Source organism: Homalodisca vitripennis, chromosome 2 (genome assembly GCF_021130785.1).
Source record: "Homalodisca vitripennis isolate AUS2020 chromosome 2, UT_GWSS_2.1, whole genome shotgun sequence".
Taxonomy (NCBI): Eukaryota; Metazoa; Arthropoda; class Insecta; order Hemiptera; family Cicadellidae; genus Homalodisca; species Homalodisca vitripennis.
The window spans coordinates 64,171,074-64,194,295 of record NC_060208.1 but is presented as its reverse complement, the minus strand read 5'-3'; the positions used below and the strand labels follow the sequence as shown (position 1 = coordinate 64,194,295).

General features: G+C 33.4%; 1 protein-coding gene across 2 annotated transcripts; it reads right to left on the bottom strand.

The window, feature by feature from the left end:
- Positions 1–1,094: 1,094 nt before the first annotated feature.
- Positions 1,095–5,850, bottom strand: LOC124356266 (sarcoplasmic reticulum histidine-rich calcium-binding protein-like). 2 transcript variants are annotated; one of them, XM_046807450.1, is made up of 6 exons: positions 5,740–5,850; positions 3,911–4,034; positions 2,928–2,990; positions 2,759–2,821; positions 2,590–2,652; positions 1,095–1,200 (listed from the first exon to the last, which is right to left on the bottom strand). In XM_046807450.1, the coding sequence occupies exons 2-6, from the start codon at positions 4,011–4,013 to the stop codon at positions 1,172–1,174; spliced, it is 321 nt and encodes a 106-aa protein (XP_046663406.1). In that variant the 5' UTR covers positions 4,014–4,034; positions 5,740–5,850; the 3' UTR covers positions 1,095–1,171. The 2 variants fall into 2 exon arrangements, with proteins under 2 accessions (XP_046663406.1, XP_046663405.1); XM_046807449.1 differs by lacking the exon at positions 5,740–5,850 and adding an exon at positions 4,742–4,777.
- Positions 5,851–23,222: the final 17,372 nt, after the last annotated feature.

The window sequence follows — 23,222 nt, the reverse complement described above, 5'->3', positions numbered from 1 at the left end:
AAATAAAAACTGTAATAAGCTTAAAATTTCCTAGTGGTATTAGATTAAGGTTAGGAATACTCTGCAGAAATATTTGTGACAAATTGTGGATATTCTCAGAAATAAAAGTGATTTTAAGGGTAAAAAGTAATCCTACCTTTGAGATGAAAATTCAAACATTATCTTATACAACAAATTTAAATGTTAATAATTATACTCCCGCCATTTAATACAGCCTTAAAATATTTCTGGAAAATATTGATAAAGTTCACATTTTAAGTTTCCATTGTCTCTGTACGCAGCATTAATAAATATGAATATGCTAAATTTGCATTACCGTTATAATTAAAAGATTTGAACTGCAAATTTTGTTAGGCTTCATATTTTTAACTAAAATGAAATTATAATAATATATTTAACTACTATAATCAAGTTGTAGGAAATAAATAATTTTTCACTGGAGGGAAAATCATAACTATTCAAATGTATTTACTTTTCAAGTTCGTACTACTATGTTCATGAAAGTTAATAAATTATTGGGTCATTCAATTGTCTTGAAGAGCTGCGAAGAGGTTAAGTTAAAAAATTAGCGTTGCTTCTATAAAACAATATATCTATTAACTGTGTATTAAACAAATAAGTATTTAATTAATAAAGCTACGAATAGGGTATTTTGTTTGTTTTAGTTGTGTACGATAATAGCAACATTTTACACATATGGTTTTTCAAAAGCTCAGTCTTCTGTTATTGCCTCTCAAAATTTTATAAAGAAAGATATTTTATTCGTACTAAGTGATTTGAAACATGACATAATCGGGACTCTAAAGAAGCTAGATTCCGTATATATTATTCATATTAGAGATTGATAGAACATTAAGTGGAAATCTTTCTTTAGCACATTCGCTCCCAGAGCGTGTATAAGCCGAAAGAAGCACAGCGCAATACTAGACACTGTACTAGGATTAAAGTATACAATTCTGTATGCTGCCGACACAATATTGTGCTGAGTCACTTATCTAATATTTATCAAAAACATATTCATACACACATATATTTTTGTGCAAAAAAGAAAACCTTTACGGGAAATCATGTACTTCAAATAAAGTTAGTCAATATTATACTTAGAATTTCATTTTATTCTGACAGCCAAACAATTAATTTGGCGGATATTCCAACTTAGTTGAACAGACGACTAGTAACGGCCATGATGAGAATGGTGTTCTGTAACAAAACAACATTAAATTAACACTCAATTTACTCTACTACACAATAGTATACTAAAATTATTAACAGATTATTGTTTGATAGTAACATCGTATAACGGTAGATTAAAAGGAAGCGGTAACGATGTATTAAATGATGATTGAAATAATGACATTCTTTCATTAAACGATTAACATTTTATTTACCGCGTCCCCTCTGCTGAAAACGACATTCGGTGCCTTAGTTGAACTATATAGTTAATCAATAATTTCTAATATGAAATGTTTCTCTAAAACTGTTAAGGAAATGAGATTTATTTAGTTTTTTTAATACCCAGTTTCCTTCAAAAGTACATTTTAAGCCATCAATATAAACCATGATTTGTTGTGAATATAATGAGTTACACCTGCTTCTCATATTCGATAAGATCAATTCATTAGCTATTTGGTAATGGCTTTGTGGCATATTAGTGCAAAGTATAAATAACCTTATAATTTATTTTACTTTCAAAAGAGTATGTTTTATATATAAAGTTTCATTTATTTATGATATACGAATGTATTACATAAATGTTGAATACTTTTAGCTGATTTCTTGACTTTCTATAAATGAAATTAAAACTATACAAAAAAAAACAAAAATAGTACGTAAAATCATTAGATTGAACATTTACGGCAAATTTAAACAGCATCCATTATAAGAATTGTTTTTAATAATCCCAAAACTAATTAAAATACAACTTGTAAACAGAATTTTTGTGAAAACTTCACCTAGTTTATGAAGAGAAAAGGTTTACAAAAGGTTCTTAAACTTTGAAGCGTTCATCTATGTAAAGGTAACCTTGTTGCCTACCTCTTGATTAGTTGGAACTAGAAACAATTTCTTTTTGTGATCGTTAACATGGGCGTGTACTAGCAAACATATAGCTGCAGAGGTAAGAGTAAGTTTTTGTTTCTTATATTGATCATTGTAGATAAATAAATTTTTGGAAATAGTTATATTATTACTACAATGTAAGCAACATTGCTAACAACTGCAAACATTCAGGGCATAATTTTCAAGGGTCATTTAAACAGTTTTAGTTCTCTTAACGACTCAAATACAAAAATATTTTTTAAATAAGTGTTATTACTTCATTTTGCAATGTTGCAACATCATGTACTCTCTGAATAATTTCTTATATAGTCGACTATATTTAAATCAAAGGAATTAACTGTATTAATATGAAAAGCTGCTGAATGTTCATTGCCATTGCATCTATCAGTACTCTTATGATTATTATACTTAAGAAATACGTTTAATATAATTTGCTGACTGTTAATTAGACAATGATAATTTTAAGGCGATATTTATTTATACGAGTAATAATGCTAACAGTGTACATTAATCAGTATTTCTTCCACTTACTATGATGCTCAAAATGCTTCGATGATGTGTCGTCATCAGAATCTTCGAAGTGGTGTCCAGATTCTGGAAATAAATTATAGTGTTACAGTAGGGATTGCTAACAATTATTATACTGAACTATTACATTTTGATTTATAGTTTCGACATTATTAACCCTTTTCTCACTTACCATGATGCTTAAAATACTTCGATGACGTGTCATCATCAAAATCATCTGAGTCGTCTCCAAATTCTGGAAATAAATTATAGTGTTACAATAAGGATTGCTAACAAATATTGTACTTAAGTATTACATTTTGACTTATAGTTTCGACATTATTAATCCTGTTTTCACTTACTATGATGCTTGAAATGCTTCAGTGATGTGTCATCATCAGAATCTTCAGAGTGGTGCCCATGTTCTGGAAATAGGTTATAATGTTACTATTGATATTGCTAACATACATACTCCGTAACACATTTAGAAGTGTAGTTTCAATGTATATTGAGATTGCAGTCCTGCTTTCACCTACTATGTGTGAAAATGTTTCAGCGCGGTGGTCATATTCTGAAAATAGATTATTGTGTTACTATAGGGATTGCCATGAAATAAAAGTAACACATTCAAAGTTTTATACATATATTGAGCGTACAATCCTGGTTTTATTTATTATGGTGCGAAATATGATTCACCCATGCGCTATCGTCCACGAGTGTTGTTTATATCATGGTTGTAACATAAGCTGTAACATTTCAGTTTTTATTTCAGTTTTAATTCAAGTTAATCCAGAAATACGAATTATGTAGTAGTTCAGAAACATTGGAAGAATTTGGCTCCGTATAGTTCTCGTATTTTATTAATTAGTCTTAGTTGTGCTGTATTCATTTCTTTATTTAAATGTATTTATGAATGGTAAATATTATAATTTTAAATTATTTTATCCATTGAGAGCAATTATGTATTCTATTCGACTTCTGAAGAATTGAATTTTTCACCTTTCACAATTGGGGCCTATATTAAAATAAAATGTTAATAAATAATTTATTTAGATAACTTTACTAAAATTTTCTTGAGGGCAGATCTTCTAAAATCGGTTATTATTTTGTTAATGTCTCAGGCTAAGTTTTGATCTGATATTTTACACGGCGTTACGATATATAATAGAAAAGATACAGACAGATAATGTGAAATAAGTAATTCGTTCCCTTGGAGACACTTAGTGGAGTAAAAGTAACCAGCCTCAATGTCACATCTTCAAAAAATATGATTAAAAACGACTTTCCATTCATCAGGTGTACATTTTACAACTATTGTGATCAATAATATTTGCATTTAAATTACCGTGATGGTGTGCCCTGAATTTATCAGGTACGACCCTGCGTCCCTCACCCTCGGGTAGGCAGGCCATGGAGGCCAACAGCGTAAGAGCCAGAAGAGCCCACATTCTCGTTCTTTGACGAAGACGCTGAAACATAAAGTAAAAAATTTTATTGTTATCTTCCTCAGGTTAGTTACAACTGGATAATTCCACCAGCAGAATTTTTGTGCGTTCTTACCTTATCGTGCTATTACCCTATTACAACTCTTGCCTAGTGCTATTACAACTGAATAGTTAGGGAAATTTATCATACTAATTCAAATACGGATTACAATATTCTGTTTGTGAACAAATTAATAGCTGTTATCTAAACTATAGCTGATATCATAAATCCCTTCAGATGTAAATTGATTAATTTTAGAATGAATAAAAAGCTACCTTTAAATTTGACTACATATGAAATTCTAATAGTCACGAATCAATATTAATGAACTGATGATCAAATATCCCAAATTAAAACTACATGCGAAGTATACTGAGAGCAATTTAGGGACCATTCAAGTATATAATGTAAATAATATTACATAGACGTCTTTTACAATTGTTTTCCTACCAACATGATCTGAACAACCAAAGAACACAATTATTGTTCATTTAAATTAATCACCGCTATTTGTTATGGCTTAATACCAATTTTCATGGTTCCTTCAAAATTAAATTTTATGAAAATATGAAAGCTTTTTAAAACAACATTGAAACTAAAAAATAAATTGATCATTTAAATTACACTAGTCGTACATATATAAACATTGAAATTAATCTCGAAAATTTACATATTTGCAAAAAAAAGTTACCTGATGCCAGATGTAGAACATTGAGAAAATTACTAAGTGCAGAGGTTAATCCATTGTATTGAACAATTAATATGTTAAATAAATAATATCATTTTATTTACTTTGATGTAAACAATAAAAATTAATCATACATAAATTACGTAGCTAATTTAGCCATAAAGGTAACACATGTTATTTTAGATCTATAATTTGCTTTGCATATTATTTATGTTACCTTAACGTACGTAACTGATGATGAATTCTCTGAATTCGAAATTTACACAGAACAAATCAATTATAACGAACGTTTTATAAAATGTTTTATATTCCTTTGTTTGAATAAAATTAATTTCAAAAGTAATACATTTTTTATTTTACTCTGTAATCCTTCCAAAACAAGACACAGAACTACAACAATTTTTTTAAATTGATTAATCAATTTGATTTTGCTTTGTTCAGTCATTATTTATAAATCATAAACCCATACCATAAATGGAGATACTATATTACAAATATTTATCATCTATAAAATTCTGATTTATTGATTATTTACTAGATCTAAAAGAAAAAGTTTTATTCTTTTTTACTTTTAAATAATAATATTACCAAATGGATGAATGTTTGGTAAGTCATTTTAAAAATTACTTAAGGTTTCTTTTAGTTGCGTTTCCTTTTTAATATACATTTGTCAACATATACGTTTACTGACAAATTTGTTGTAACAAAATTTAACACTACTTAAATTATTTACATAATTTATATGTGTTCCTGTTCAAACAAAATTTTTCATAAGAGTTTAAGGCAACAGTTCATTTTCCTTATTATATAAGATTGAATTCATTCTTAATTTCCCGGTTTTGGCTATTTTTTTAAATTTGTAACAATATGATAAGTTTCCTCAGTAATTATATTTTTTACATATAATACGTTATGTGAGTGGTATCTTTTATGGCTAAGTCATTCATTACATATATCACCACACAATATAAAAATAAGCCTGAACTTAATTCATACATTACCTGAAGAATGAAGACTTGAGGTATGATAGCGGTAGAGATTGGTGAGTCGGTATATATACTAAAACTGAACCGTGTCTTAATTGCAATTCACTTTCATGTGCCCGATTCGCTTCCAAATACAATTGAACACAATAACCATTTATTAAATTAACTTTAGACTAAAGTTGAACTAATCAATCGTCAATTCAAAGAAATATAAAGACTTCTATAGTAGTATTCTTTCGTATAATGCTAAGTTGAACAATTTACCATAGAGGTACAATAATGTATTGTGCCTATTGTGTGTATGTATGGTGATTCTATTTTATTTAATTAGCTATCATGCATGAAAACAATGATTGTCTTGCCATACGCTTTGTTCACAACAATTTATATCTTTCTTAATATAGAACAATATTAATAGATATCTAAAATATTTGATGTCGGCAACATTTAATTACGAGTGTAGAATCACACGTATATACGTTTTTATGATAAAAATGTATGAGTAAAAAATTTGAGTAAGATTTTAATTGTATGATTTTTTTCTAATTAACACTCTCAGTATCCAAAACTACCCTAATCTAAAAATGGATATATATATATATATATATATATATTATATATATATATATATATATATATATATATATATGTATGTGTATCGTAGTGTGTGTGTGTGTGTGTGTGTATACATATATAGGTAATTTTCAATTATATTTACACTTTGCTTGGTTAATTTAAGGTTAAGAATCAAGTGTTTAGTCAAATATGTGCCAACTCAGTAGTTACTAAAGTAAATATCACTGGATAAGAAATTGTCTTTAAAATATGCCAAAAATATTACAAGTCATGCATTAACAACTTTAATATTTTGATTTAATTCTTTCTTAATTATCGCATTTTAAATTTATGACCAGGATTCCTTGCACACTAAAAACTAAAAGGGCTTGAATATTCTTATTTCACAAAACTTAATTTTACTGTAATAACTTACATTTACATCGGTATTTATCTCATAGGAATATATATATATATAGCATATATATATATATATATATTGAACTATACTATATATATACTGTATATATATATATATATATGTATATATATGTATATATATATATATATATATATATATTAGTAAGTTCAAAAGGTGATCTCAAATAATACCTAACCCTCTATATTACAACCATGTATCTAAAACCCTTTATTAATAGGACACACACACAGTTTTATATATTAGCGTATTTTTTAGAACATTTCCTAGTCAGTGATATTTGCCTAAGTAACATAGTTTTGATCAAACCTCATAAATAGATTGCACTTAGAAAATTATTATTAGACATTTTCCGTTTAAAAGGATTTCTCTTTATTTGACGAGGTATAGCAATTTTCTTTTTAAAGGGTATTTAAACACACGCTTACTTGAGCCTCAGGTATGTTAAATATTAATGAATTCTATTAAATTATAATGTGTCTACGTTATGTAGATGAGCATTACACATACTTAGGCAAGATTGTGAATGATTGCACAAGATCATGTGTATGCAATATAGAAAAACAAATTGGTTCTTACAATATGAAATTGAAAATTGTACTGTTTTTAGAAGTCAAGATCTCAGGCTATTTATTTAGTTATGAAGAATGAAATTAATAGCAAAATCATTGCTATTCAAGAATATAATAATAAGCTCGTGAACTAAACCGTACTATTTTGGATTTTAAATTTTAAAAGTTTATTACTCAAAATTAAATACACAAATAACACAACGCCACTAGATGATTTGCTGAAAAAATCATTCATTCTCAAGACGAGAAATTAAAACAACACTTTCTTTGATGCAAACAACATAAAACCATTTCTTTGAGGCTGATAATAAATTCACATCCATAGATACACATTATACTATTTAGTCATAAGTACAGTTCAGTAATGTTTAAAATGGAACTTATGTACTGTACATACTGTGCTACTAGTGCACTTGTGTCAAAATATATTTGCATATAATATATCTAAATTTATTCAGAGTATCTGTTTTTACATCTGAAATATGGTGTTTTCTCTGCAAATTATATTATGCTCTGGAAAATACCGTAGCATCCAATAATAAATACTGATTTAAGTATTGGTATTTTAAAACTATACCAATATGGAATCGTTGTATTATACCAAATAAAAAGATTTACTTATTTACATTAAAAAAAATATTAATAAAACTCCTACTACATGCGATAACGTTGACTATGAGCGATATAATTTTAAGAAATTAAATTTAAGAAAAATAGCTTGAGATGAAATATAGTTAGTGAAATGACGCACCACATCTTCTTTGATACTTCAATTTATTAACAGTACACTGTTTACAAATACTCTAAGCATAAGAATTTGTATCATTTTCATTAAATTTATAACTGATATTTTATGTAACAATATTACGTATAGGCTACATTAGCATTAAAATAATAATGCGCATAGTTGAAGAGCTAGTACTTCATAAGTTACACCTTAAACAAACAAAGTAAAGTGTGTGTCTAGAATGTATCCTGTACTTGCATCCGGAACATGGCTTATACGCATCAAATGGAATGTGACATATTGAAGAGCTAGTACTCCATAAGTTACACCTTAAACAAACAAAGTAAAGTGTGTGTCTAGAATGTATCCTGTACTTGCATCCGGAACATAGCTTATACGCATCAAATGGAATGTGACATATTGAAGAGCTAGTACTCCATAAGTTACACCTTAAACAAACAAAGTAAATTGTGTTTCTAGACTGTATCCTGTACTTGCATCCGGAACATGGCTTATACGCATCAAATGGAATGTGACATATTGAAGAGCTAGTACTCCATAAGTTACACCTTAAACAAACAAAGTAAATTGTGTATCTAGACTGTATCCTGTACTTGCATCCGGAACATAGCTTATACGCATCAAATGGAATGTGACATATTGAAGAGCTAGTACTCCATAAGTTACACCTTAAACAAACAAAGTAAATTGTGTATCTAGACTGTATCCTGTACTTGCATCCGGAACATGGCTTATACGCATCAAATGGAATGTGACATATTGAAGAGCTAGTACTCCATAAGTTACACCTTAAACAAACAAAGTAAATTGTGTATCTAGACTGTATCCTGTACTTGCATCCGGAACATGGCTTATACGCATCAAATGGAATGTGACATATTGAAGAGCTAGTACTCCATAAGTTACACCTTAAACAAACAAAGTAAATTGTGTATCTAGACTGTATCCTGTACTTGCATCCGGAACATGGCTTATACGCATCAAATGGAATGTGACATATTGAAGAGCTAGTACTCCATAAGTTACACCTTAAACAAACAAAGTAAATTGTGTATCTAGACTGTATCCTGTACTTGCATCCGGAACATAGCTTATACGCATCAAATGGAATGTGACATATTGAAGAGCTAGTACTCCATAAGTTACACCTTAAACAAACAAAGTAAATTGTGTATCTAGACTGTATCATGTACTTGCATCCGGAACATGGCTTATACGCATCAAATGGAATGTGACATACGAGTATTTTCACGTTTTCTCTTTAAGTGCGTTAGACTTCTTGAGCAAAGATCGCACTAGAGCTGTCAACTGTGGTAACGTTTCTCCAATAACTCCAATATGATGGCTATACACTTATGTAGTTAGACAGTCGAGGCGTTCTATGCCACGTATCGTTAGATATTCACTTGAAGTAATAAATTAGTAAGTAATGAAGTACAAGTTATCTAAGTTTTACCCTTGGATACGATACACTATATGTAATTTTCTTACTCTGATACTGGAACATAACAGCGCGGTAAATGTGCTGCAGTGTAAAATTTGATATCAAAACTGAGTCTACAAACCAATCCAGGATCTAAACCAATATTGAAAATTCTTGGAAAAAAATAGAAAATAATTAAATCAAGACGTATCTGTTAAAAACCATTAATTTCCAATAACACTTTGGATTTATATTTTTTGGGTCACCCTACGAAGAACCATATTACTGCATGTGTCTTTATAAATAGCTAGTTTTAGCTGAAACTAATATTTGATCAATCTACATATTTCAATAAGGTTCACGGTTTTTGAAGTCTTATACATTCTCACTTGAATTGCTGAGAGGGCATATTTATTGATGACCTTGACAGTTTAAATAACATTATGATACTAATATGAATTTTAAAATGTTACTGAACTGACTCAGTTTTGAAAAAAGCTTATTTTAATATTTTAAAAGTTTACGAAAAGAAGGAGGTTTTAAGATTGATTTTTGAAGTTATGAAAATATAGTAATAACCATAATAAGCTATATATTATTTCGAAAGCCGGTAGATAGTATACCTTATGACGTATTTATGAAATAAAAATATATTCTGTAGAAATGAAGTGAAACTAAAATTAATCACTTCCGAAAGAAGAAACAGTTAAATGACCGATTGTGCAGAATAATCGCACATATAGCTGGTAATCAATTAAAACTTTCAACTACAGACGATTTAAATTCTTTAAACTAAAAGAGTAATTTAGTTTAATACATTTAAATAAATTATTCCTAACTATTAAGTATAATGCTATAAACAGATTAAAATACGAAGGTTAACAAAATAAATTTAACAGCTATATTTCCTTCTTTTATATGTTTTCTAACTTAAATTATCAATGTCCAAATTAACAAAGTGCAGTGTTGCCAGATCTCCGATGAAAAATTCGACTATGTTGGTTCATAAATCATTCATAGATTGGCAATATATCTGAGGAGGTTTTTCATACACACTTCCTATAACGCTTATCTTCCACCTCATTTTCAATAGTTAGTGTATTATTACAAAATATTTTGTTACTGAAACACTAACAGCAAAAAATGTTAAATCATTACAAAACCATACAGAGGCAATTTTTATAGACCATATGCCTTGATATTTAAGATATTTCTAAAGCTTATTAAAATATATCAAAATATTTATCGCTTTATTATATATATATGTGTGTGTGTGTGTGTGTGTGTGTGTGGTGTGTGTGTGTGTGTGTGTGTGTGTGTGTGTGTGTGTGTGTGTGTGTGTGTGTGTGTGTGTGTGTGTGTGTGTGTGTGTGTTATATACAGTATATGTATTAGGTATGTATCGACATATGTATTAGTTTTTTTATAAATCGTTTGTCGGTCTTCATGTCATCATTTACATAGATCAATAGATCCATATTAGCCACAGTTTTACGAACTACATTTGGTTTGTTTGTAAGTTTGAATAAGAAAATAAAATTGTAACTACTATGTATTCTATGTAAATTGTACTGTGTATGTTCCATTCTTTGTCTTTATTGATAGTGGTTGTAGTGCCGTTGCGGTAACTAGTACTGTTAGTAAATCTTGTATTTTTTTTTATTCTTATCGCAATAGGTATTAAGTATATGATAATACTGAACTTGAAACTTAAGTAGGTTCATTTAGTAAAAATTTGACATCTTGATGTTTTGATAGTTACACAACAACAATTATTTTGCTGGAAGGACACTTAGATTTTCCTTATGATTATAAAAAATATCTTCTTGTTTCTGTTTGAGAATAGTTTGTTTACATTTTCAAACTATCAATTATTTATTCTAGTTCATACTGTAATTCCATCTTATTACCCATAAAACTTTGTTAAGATACTACTACATTATGTAAAATATTAAGCCAATATTGTCTAAATAAAAAAAACAAATAGGAATTATATGATATATTTGTACAATGTTCGTATTAACAACTAAATCGTGAATTTATTGCTATATATGATCCATCTGAAACGAAAAATATAACTGCGAAATAAAACAGATTATAACTTTAAATCTAACTTCGGACATCAGTAAGAGAGAACAGAACGTATCAAGTCATCACTAAATCTTCTACTTCCGTTGTACGATTGACTTCCGTCCCTTAAGTGTCGAGTCGTCATTAATGTTTTAAACACTGGTTTCTTTACCGCTTTTATCTCCTCCTACAAAACATTCAATGTTAAAATCAGACTCCATTCACGTGCTATGGTTTTTACAGAATAGCAGGTTTGGATTATATCGTACTAATGGATATAGTTTACTTAAAATTTTATGTACCTTTTCAATTACAAGGCGTTGTAAAATGAAGCACGAGATTACCAAGACTTTATTTGGAACATTATTTGATCATTTATAATGTATTGAATAATATTAAATACTCTAATAATAAAATAATCATAATTATTAAATAATCATAAACACAAGTACGCGTTCCTATGGAAGAATATAAATCCAAGTTTAACAATAGTGACGTTTGGACATCATCCATAGATGGAAGTTCAGTGTGCACTCAATCGTCTTCTCAACCACATTGTGACTGTTGTTACTAACCGAATTTATGATATTATAACGGTCTCATTGCCTGTCAGGAATCATTTTAAGTATAATCAATCGGCACATCTTAGACGTTATAATTTTGATCTGAATTATATATAGCTCAATTGAATCCTGCTGTAACCGTACTACTTTTATCAGTACAATCGACCTTCTACTGTATCAATTCTCCTCCTTATTCTGTCTGATAGAATCCTCAAACAGGCCAGTTTACCATGTGGTCTGGCCTAATAAAGGCATATAAGGAGATGGAAACCACCACCATATTGCACCCAAGAACAAACGATAAGGTCCGAACACGGATAGTGTCTGCTGTTGTTAATCGACATCGTAAACTGTATTACTGGGTTTTAGGACATCAACACCATGTTGCACCCAAGTACAAACGATAAGGTCCGAACACGGATAGTGTCTGCTGTTGTTAATCGACATCGTAAACTGTATTACTGGGTTTTAGGACATCAACACCATGTTGCACCCAAGTACAAACGATAAGGTCCGAACACGGATAGTGTCTGCTGTTGTTAATCGACATCGTAAACTGTATTACTGGGTTTTAGGACATCAACACCATGTTGCACCCAAGTACAAACGATAAGGTCCGAACACGGATAGTGTCTGCTGTTGTTAATCGACATCGTAAACTGTATTACTGGGTTTTAGGACATCAACACCATGTTGCACCCAAGTACAAACGATAAGGTCCGAACACGGATAGTGTCTGCTGTTGTTAATCGACATCGTAAACTGTATTACTGGGTTTTAGGACATCAACACCATGTTGCACCCAAGTACAAACGATAAGGTCCGAACACGGATAGTGTCTGCTGTTGTTAATCGACATCGTAAACTGTATTACTGGGTTTTAGGACATCAACACCATGTTGCACCCAAGTACAAACGATAAGGTCCGAACACGGATAGTGTCTGCTGTTGTTAATCGACATCGTAAACTGTATTACTGGGTTTTAGGACATCAACACCATGTTGCACCCAAGTACAAACGATAAGGTCCGAACACGGATAGTGTCTGCTGTTGTTAATCGACATCGTAAACTGTATTACTGGGTTTTAGGACACCCTAATCACTTTTTCGTTTAAGTGAAGTTGTAATCGATAACATAAATCATATTAATTTCTAAAAAAATCATATTCATATAATATTTATTATAAATGGGATTGCAATAAGAGAAAACTCCATAACTCTTAAATTTATGTGGAAAGCGTTTACACTAAGTCAACGTTCAATACATGGCGTGGTTTACAGCATATACTGCATTGGCAACAGATCACGAAAATGTATTGCGATCATTCCGTTACCACGGTCATCTCATCGTGAATTCCTATCGCATGCGTTTTCTCTTTTATGTGAACAAAACATCTCAATGATGCTAATATATTTATATCTTAATATAAACTAATACATTATGGTAGTGCCACGTAGGAAAACGCAATGTGCTTATTGTATATTTAAGTAATTAATGTGTGTGTGTGTGTGTGTGTGTGTGTGTGTGTGTGTGTGTGTGTGTGTGTGTGTGTGTGTGTGTGTGTGTGTGTGTGTGTGTGTGTGTGTGTGTGTGTGTGTGTGTGTGGTGTGTGTGTGTGTGTGTGTGTGTGTGTGTGTGTGTGTGTGTGTGTGTGTGTGTGTGTGTGTGTGTGTGTGTGTGTGTGTGTGACTAATAATGAAATGAAATGAAAAATGTCTTTATTAGAGGCGAAGTTAGGACTAAGTCCTCTCTACCACTTACCATTTAATAATGATAATTAATCAGATTGAGGTCAAAGACAGGTTATGATTATTTTCTTGTCAAACTAGAAAATTGATTATTTGAAGTTATATTAACGCTTCCAAAATATTGTATTATTGTAAATGTGTACGCGAATGCTGAGTTTTGCTCTAATTCACCTTCTTCGTAGTGTAGCGTCAGGAACTTGCTCAAAATAAACTCTTTACAACGTTTTCACATCAGAGACCACCTAGACTACAAGATATAGTGTAATCTAGGTGAAAAGGTATTATGTTACGTTACGTCTCAAAGTGTACTTAAACAAATTTTAATATTCTTCATCGTGAACAATACTTTACAGCTAGTTCTAATTGTCAATAAAAATGTTAGCTATTGACAATGTAACTGCGAAGCGCTAGCTATGGCCCCCTGCTTTTCAAAATTATAAACTCAACTTGTCTGTTTTGTAATATAGTTGAACTGCGATTTTCCTGGACACTTTTCCTTCTATAAACTTCTTCATTTCCATTATGTATACAAAATATCGTTCAAAGTCAGCTTACCACTCAACGACTCACTTTAAAATTAAGGTCATACCATTTAACTCAATTTTAAAGTAAAGGTATCTCTAATATATATATATATATATATATATATATATATATATATATATATATATATATATATAATGTCTGATCTACGATATTGGTAAATAAGATTCAGGTCAAAGACAGTTTATGATTATTTTCTTGTAAAACTAAAACAGTTTAGTATTTGAAGTTATTGACAAATGCTTCTAAAATATGTTGAGTTAAGCTATAGTTCAGCTTTCTCTTAGTGCAGCGTCTACAGCGTCACAGACTTCATTCCTGGAATCTTGAGTCATGTTCATCCAAACTAAGAGTAAGGCGCAAGAGTAAGATTAAGGTGGACTGAAACTAAACTCAACATTCGCATTAAATCAACCCTTCCCACCATAGCCACGTTATGTGTGTTTTTACAGGTTTAATCATTAATATTTTACATTTTTATGTGTGAATTATTTAAATATATGGTTTTTAAACCTAAATGTTTCAAATTTGGTGTATTTTGTTTTATATTACTTTTTGTGTTTTCTCAGCACTTATAGCTTACTTCCTATACTTATAAAATACGTCCTACTTGTTTATTATGTTGTGTAGCTCTTTAGTAAATGTTATTATTCCTTTTATATATGTTGTAAATTATTTTGAGGTTGACTGAAACAGAGGCGAAACAACCCTAACGAAACAACCCTTTGTCTCAAATAAACAAAGACACTTTTCATTTCATTTAATGTTTATATTTTCTTTAAATAACAAGAGCTAGGATCAAGAGCAGAGACGTGGTAATGAAAATTAATCAACTTAAACTATAAATATCCGTAAAATATATTAACGTTTCTTCACAGTTCACTATAGGTGCCTTCCGTTTTAAAATTCCAAAAAAAAAATGTTTAAAAAATTAGAGGCAGACATACAGAATCGTGTAGCGTTTACGTAAAATTGGCGTTGGCTTTTTAAAGTAGCTTACCAAAAACATAAGTACACAAATAAATAAAATGTCATCTATGATTGATTTAATTAATTAATATATACATCACTGATATTTCTTAAAATGCACAACTGGTATTGGTTATTGTGGTAATGTGCTCGTAAAAGTGCACTACGTGAAGTAGAGTGTGTAATTTACAGAAGTACAGACGTAGATATGATTTCCATGTATTCCTTGATTAATGTAGCACAGCCAGCACTGACGTGCCAAGAGTTGTTAATTACGTGGATCATTAGTGATGGCTAATATGGAGAGTAGGAGAAGTGAACAAGAGGGAGGATACATACGTCACGTGACAATTAACTCGAGTGCTGACACCTAATTGGGCATTTCAGACAATAAATAATGAGGTAAAGAGATTTATGAATGAAGATTACACTTGCTGATTTGATTCGAGTCTAACATCCCTTTTTTTATAAATAGTACAGTTTTTTAACGTCTTGACGTATTTGTCTAGTGCATAGAATATTCATAAATAGGACGTTTTGAATAGTTAAAAATTAATACTTGTCTCTATGTCTCTAGAAGTTTTTGAAAGACATTCGAATCACTTTAGAGATGAGCACTAATAAAGAAGTGTAGTTTTTTACCAGTTTTACACATTTTGACAACTTCTAAAACCAAGAGAACTTTCCATAGAAAAGAAAAGTAATTTATCACAAATATTCTTGTTACCTCATTGACACATAAACTGTTCCACCTTCTTGCTCCAACCCACTGGAAATCAGTATAACTTTTTTCCGGAAAAAATGAAACAACTGGTTTCTTCTTAAAAATATTCCGGTAAAAGGTAAATATTTCGGAACTTCTGAACAGTTAAAGTTTGCAACCCAAATTTGTGACATTATCAAATTCCAAATTAAGTGAATTGCTGTTCTTCAGTGAATATATAACTGTTTATTGGGTGCTATGATGTGTGTGTGTGTGTGTGTGTGTGTGTGTGTGTGTGTGTGTGTGTGTGTGTGTGTGTGTGTGGTGTGTGTGTGTGTGTGTGTGTGTGTGTGTGTGTGTGTGTGTGTGTGTGTGTGTGTGTTATTATGACATGAGATATGTAGCCTGATAATCACCTCTTGTATTTTGTTGATAATTTTGTATCATGTTGACATGATAATAATATATGTCTATAAATAGTAAAAATCTCGAATCTCGATTTATTTGCCGTCCTAAATGCTGATCCCTCATGATTTCCACTTTTTTATCAATAATGTATGCGAAATTAAATTAAAGGTTTTTGCAGTTAACCATTTCTGTTGTTATTATGAACTGTTTATTTATATTTTTTAATTGCACCACTATTGTTACTTGTTATTATGTTTATAAGCTTTATTAAATTTTAGTGGTACCGCTATTATTACCTAGCTCTATGTAATTTGTGTGAAAACATAAAACTAAATATATTTTTTTCTATGTCTGCACAACTATTATGTGCTATTGTGATTAGGGAACTGCATTTAGACCGGCAAATAAATCTATATTTTAACTAATTATAGACATATATTATTATCAGCATGACATCAACATGATAAAACATTATCAACAAAATACAACATGTGATTATTATACTACATATCTCATGTCATAATAATAATAATACACATATTTGTGTGTGTGCGCGCGCGCGCCATAGCGCCCGATAAACGTTATATATTCACTGAAAAGCAGCACCCCACATAATTTTTACAAGATGACAGCAAGCAGATGCCAACCCATCTGCACAACTGTTTCAGTCTTTACGCAGTAAGATTATGTATTAATTGAGCTGCAACAATCAGGCGATTTGTATTCAACACAGTTGAACAATAACAGTGGGCCACTGTTCAGCCCTGTCCCATCAGTCATCGGTCAAATCTATAATAAGCCTGTACCTGAATTTTTATGAAAGAAGGTATGTCATATAATCTCATACACTTTATGTTCTTACTTGTATAGCAACTAAGGGTCACATGATAAACTATAATATGTTAAAATGCAATTAAACTAATAATTAAGGATTTCAACTTCTTAAAATAAGTTATAATACTAATTTACAAAATACGTGACCACAATTAAATATTAATTAAATATAAATATTACAATATCTTTCACAACAAACTTATATTATTGTAGGCAAAATTGCAAAATTCTCGTAATATACAATTTAGGTTGTTATTATATATATACAGTATATATATATATATATATATATATATATATATATATATATATATATACACATACATACATACATATATACATATATATATATATATATATATATATATATATATATGTATATAAGAGCAATGATTGCTCTTTTTAAATTGTATGAGCTTATTTTAATATGTATGTACTTTTTAACATTTTGATGATGGTAAGAAGTGTGTTTCCATTACATACAGTATTCAGTTGATAAGAATACATATATAGCTTAGTAGGTTGATAATCAAGAAACAAGAAATATCAAACATCGTAGATTGAAGGCCAATATAATTCCCCATCCAGTTGCAGGATTGATTACAAAACAGGTTTTGTTGTGGAAATCAAGTTTAGCTGTTGTTCATCAACTCAGCCCATCTCTTCCCCCCCAACCTTCCTGCCCACTCACTCCACTGGCCAGTCATTCATACCATTCCGTATACTTCACACGGTGTTCATCAATTTAGCCCATCTCTTCCCTCCAGCTTTCCTGCCCACTCACTTCATTGGCCAGCCATTCATAACATTCCGCATACTACACACACTGCTCATCAACTCAGCCCATCTCTTCCCCCCAGCCTTCCTGCCCACTCACTCCACTGGCCAGTCATTCATAGCATTCCGTATACTTCACACGGTGCTCATCAATTTAGCCCATCTCTTCCCTCCAGCTTTCCTGCCCACTCACTCCACTGGCCAGCCATTCATAACATTCCGCATACTTCACACGGTGCTCATCAACTCAGCCCATCTCTTCCCTCCAGCCTTCCTGCCCACTCACTCCACTGGCCAGTCATTCATAATATTCGGTATACTTCACACGGTGCTCATCAACCCAGCCCATCTCTTCCCTCCAGCTTTCCTGCCCACTCACCCCACTGGCCAGCCATTCATAACATTCCGCATACTTCACACGGTGCTTATCAACTCTGCCCATCTCTTCCCCCCAGCCTTCCTGCCCACTCACTGAACTGGCCAGTCATTCATAACATCTCCGTATACTTCACACGTTGATCATCAACTCAGCCCATCTGTTCGAGGGTGACAGCCATGTCCGGCATCTGATCGGCCTTGTTCGACAGCGCGTGAGTCCATCAACCAGGGTGGGCGGCACCTGCAGGCCGGGGGCCAAGCTTCTGACGGTGACTGATAAGTAGTCTACCTCCGCCTGGGAGCTGCTATGTCCTGTTCGCTGGAACAAACAACGATGTCGCTGCCGACGAGTCCTATACCATCTTCGAGCACCTAGAGCGACAGTTAACTGCCCCGCCTCAGCTCATCGGCCGTCATCGTGTCCACTGTTCCTCATCGACATGATCTCTCTATGGACCAAGCCGTGAACCAGCGTATTGCCCTCTTTTAACTTCTACATCGAGGAGCTGTCTGTTCGATATAAAGGAATAGAGGTGCTAAATTTCAACGAGATCGGAAGACGCTGGTTTACCCAACACGGTATGCACTTGCGACTGCCTGGCAAGCGGCTGCTGGCTGAGCTTCTGTTGGGGTGTCCTTGATCGTTTTCGGTCAGTCACCAACCATCCGGCCCCCCAACCTCGCCTGCTCATGCTGCCTCTTCTTGTGCGGGCCCTCTTCCACTCCGTTGTCTTCACTGCCTGTTCAAGATCGCCAACAACTGGGCTCGGAGGCACTATCTCCGACGGCAGTGGAGCCTGTGGAGCCGGTCATCGTTGGGTCCACTACATCGAGACGCCGGGAACCTGCTTCCTCTGGATTCGCGCTGGTGTCACCTCCAGCAGACGCGATGTCACGTCCTGGCAACAAAACATTTGCCGAGGCCGTCAGCAGCTGTTTTGCGTGCCCACCTCATCTCCTGTGCCTTCTGTCAAAAATCGTTTTCTGTTTTTTTAGGGGCCCCACGTCCGGCCGAACGAACAAAATTGACTGACGTTACCCAACAAATACAAACGAATTCAAAATTTCTCAATCAGATTCAAATCTTTTAATGACAAGAACTTCGACCTATGCAAAATTCCAAATTTCACATTGGCTAATTAAATATTGCCGACAAACTTTCCAAAGGAGGAGGAGTCACCATTTTTGTAAGAAAAAACTATACTTTTTCTCTATTTTCACCCGAAATACTATCGAAAAAGATTTTGAAGCAGTTGGGATAAAATTCAATTCAAACAGATCAAAATTAACCATCATCGGAATCTATAGGTCTCCCAATAGCAATGAGGAAAGTTTTTTACACATTTTGAAGCTCTACTGATGGATTTGACGAGCCATCAACAGGATTATGTCCTTGGTGATTTTAACATTAATGCAATGGACAATAATCATCCTTCCACCAAACGATTTGTCGACGTGTTAAGGTCATTTGACCTATAATTGTTAGTCAAAACGCCAACGCGTGTGACACATTCAACACAGTCGACAATTTGACAACATCATCTCCAATCTACCAAGTGTCGCAGTGTCCCGTATTCAATACAGCTATCTCGGACCACCAAGAGTCTATAATTAGTGGAGGTAAAAATCGAGAGGGAGCTCAAAATCACAAAAACAATAAGAGACTTAAGGGCAAGGAAACATCGCTCTCCTCAACACTTCCCTTTCTAAAGAAAATTGGAAATACCAAGAATCAATTCTTCAGTAGAAGAGCGTTTTAAAAGGTTTAGTGATACACTCAACTTTTCATCTCGACATGTACTGTCCTCTCAAAAACTATACAAGTTTGTCCCAAAAGGGTAAATAACAAATGGATAACTAAAGGAATTTTAGTTTCTAGAGAAAAACTAAAGTTTTTCTCAGAAATCCAGAAAACGTCGCACAATGAAGAATTCAAGCGGTTTTTTTTCGAAATTACAAACTAATTTAACAGAAAATTTTATCCAAGCTGCAAAGGCATATGATGTTTCCAAAGCAATTATATCTTCCAAAAATATTTCTAAAACTGCATGGGACATCATCAACAATAAAAAACAAATCATGCAACAAACAAATCAAATTAAAAAGTGGCGATAGACTTGTGGAGGACGCGGTGGAGGTTGCAAATAGGCTTAACAGATTCTTCGGATCTGTTGCTTGTGAGCAAGGCCCTTGCCCATCGCCCCACAAGGAATCCCAAGACGAAGACAGAGTCCAGTAGCCTCCCTGGCACTAGCATCTGTCGTTGAGGAAGAGCTTGAAAAAATAATTCAGGCAGCTCCCAGCAAAAAAAAAAACAAATGATTTAAATTCAATGTCAACGTGGCTCATAAAAGAATGTTCCAAGCATATTGTGAGACCATTAACCCCAATTGGTAAATTTTTCTTTTGAACAAGGAGTTTTTTTCCCTCACTCCTCAAAACCGCTAAAGTAACCCCTATTTTCAAGAAAAGACGATCCCCCAATCCCCACAAAATTACCGGCCTGTCTCAATTTTGCCAGTTATGAGCAAAATATTCGAAAAGCTTTTTCTTGACACGAATGCTTCAATTTTTTGAATAAGCACAACCAGCTATCTGAAGACAAGTCGACAATAGACGCTGTGGTAAATCTTGTCGACATGGTTGTAGAAGGATTAGAACGTCGGGATCACACATTGAGTGTGTTCCTGGACTTGCATTCCTGGTCGAAAGCATTCGACTGTGGTTGACCATGGTACAATGCTTGACAAACTTGAATCCCATGGCATACGAGGCGTGTCTCTCCAGTGGCTCAGATCATTTCTAAGCCACAGAACTCAAATTGTCCAGATCTCAAACAAATTATCTGAACCAATTCACCTGAGTTTATGGTGTCCCCACAGGGCTCAATTCTCAGTCCAATTCTCTTCCTGATCTATGTCAATGATGTAGGTTTCGTCACTTCTGCACGGAAGACTAGTGCAGTATGCTGATGACACGACTCTCTGTTTCACTAGCAAATAAAAATTGATTCTGGAACAGCAGTGTTTTTTGTTGAAATTAACAACTGCGTTCAAACTTTTAACAGCCTCAATCTTAAAACAACAATTCTGCAAAATCCAATTTTATAAATTTTGCTTTACGATCAGTAGATAGTCATGATGAGCCAGCCGTTATGTTTGGCTGACACTATGCCTGGACGAAAGTATATTGTTCGAAATTTCCTGGGAATATACCTAGATGGAGGGTTGACTTGGAACGATCACATCGACCACGTTTGCTCCAAATTGGCCTCAGGCATTTATGTTTGAGGTCCTCTAGCCAAATACTGCCCGAGTCAGGTTCTGATGATGGCGTATTATGGCTTGATTTACCCCCACCAGATCATTTACGGGTTGGTGTTGTGTGGGGAGCGTGTTCAAACAATCAATTCCTGAGAGTGTTCAAGCTGCAAAAACAAGCAATCCGCATTATCGCTAAGCTGAAATTTAGAGAGTCGTGGCAAGGAAGCCTTCAAAAATTTGCAACTGTTGACGCTGCCGAGTCTCTACATCTTGGAAACAACGCTGTTTTTGTGTGTCTAAATGTGCCATGACGAATGGCCGAGACATACATGTGTATGAGACCAGAGGCAGAGATAACTACCGAACTGGTAGACACAGAACGGTGGTTTTTGAACGCTTGCCTTCACAGGCAGTGTTCATTTCGTCAACAAGTTACCAGATTCAATTAAAAACACTCCAACGCTCAAAGTGTTAAAAAAACACGTTTGAAACGCTTTTTTAGTGTCACAAACATTTTATAATGTTGACGAGTTTTTTTGCTTATGATTGGGAGACCACCAATTAAAAAGACTTACAAAATTCGTCGCTGGAAGTAAGAATAAATTGGTGAATGAATAGATGTAGGTACGTTTGCAAAATTTGTATGTTTGAATGAGATTTATTGTGGTGTGTTTGACAAAAATTTTAGCAAGTAAAAAGCAAAAATGTGACATTTGCCATGCATTGTATAATGTTCCGGCAATAAAAATCTGATTTGATTTGATTTGACTCTTCCCTCCAATTTTCCTGCCCACTCATTCCACTGGCCAGCCATTCATAACATTCCGCATACTTCACACGGTGCTCATCAACTCTGCCCATCTCTTCCCTCCAGCTTTCCTGCCCACTCACTCCACTGGCCAGTCATTCATACCATCCCGTATACTTCACGCGGTGCTCATCAACTCAGCCCATCTCATCCCTCCAGCTTTCCAGCCCACTCACTCCACTAGCCAGCCATTCATAACATTCCGTATACTTCACACGGTGCTCATCAACTCAGCCCATCTCTTCCCTCCAGCTTTCCTGCCCACTCACTCCACTGGCCAGCCATTCATAACATTCCGCATACTTCACACGGTGCTCATCAACTCAGCCCATCTCTTCCCTCCAGCTTTCCTACCCACTCACTCCACTGGCCAGCCAATCATAACATTCCGCATACTTCACACGGTGCTCATCAACTCTGCCCATCTCTTCTCCCCAGCCTTCCTGCCCACTCATTCCACTGGCCAGTCTTTCATAACATTCCGTATACTTCACACGGTGCTCATCAACTCTGCCCATCTCTTCCCCCCAGCCTTCCTGCCCACTCACTCCACTGGCCAGTCATTCATAATATTCCGTATACTTCACACGGTGCTCATCAACTCAGCCCATCTCTTCCCTCCAGCTTTCCTGCCCACTCACCCCACTGGCCAGCTATTCATAACATTCTGCATACTTCACACGGTGCTCATCAAC

Coding starts and splice junctions, on each gene's coding strand:
- LOC124356266 (XM_046807449.1), bottom strand. CDS start 4,762: ATGTTCTACATCTGGCATCAG. Junction 2,653..2,758: donor GAAGTATTTTAAGCATCATG/GTAAGTGAGAAA, acceptor ATTTATTTCCAG/AATCTGGACACCACTTCGAA. Junction 1,201..2,589: donor GAAGCATTTTGAGCATCATA/GTAAGTGGAAGA, acceptor GTTTTGTTACAG/AACACCATTCTCATCATGGC.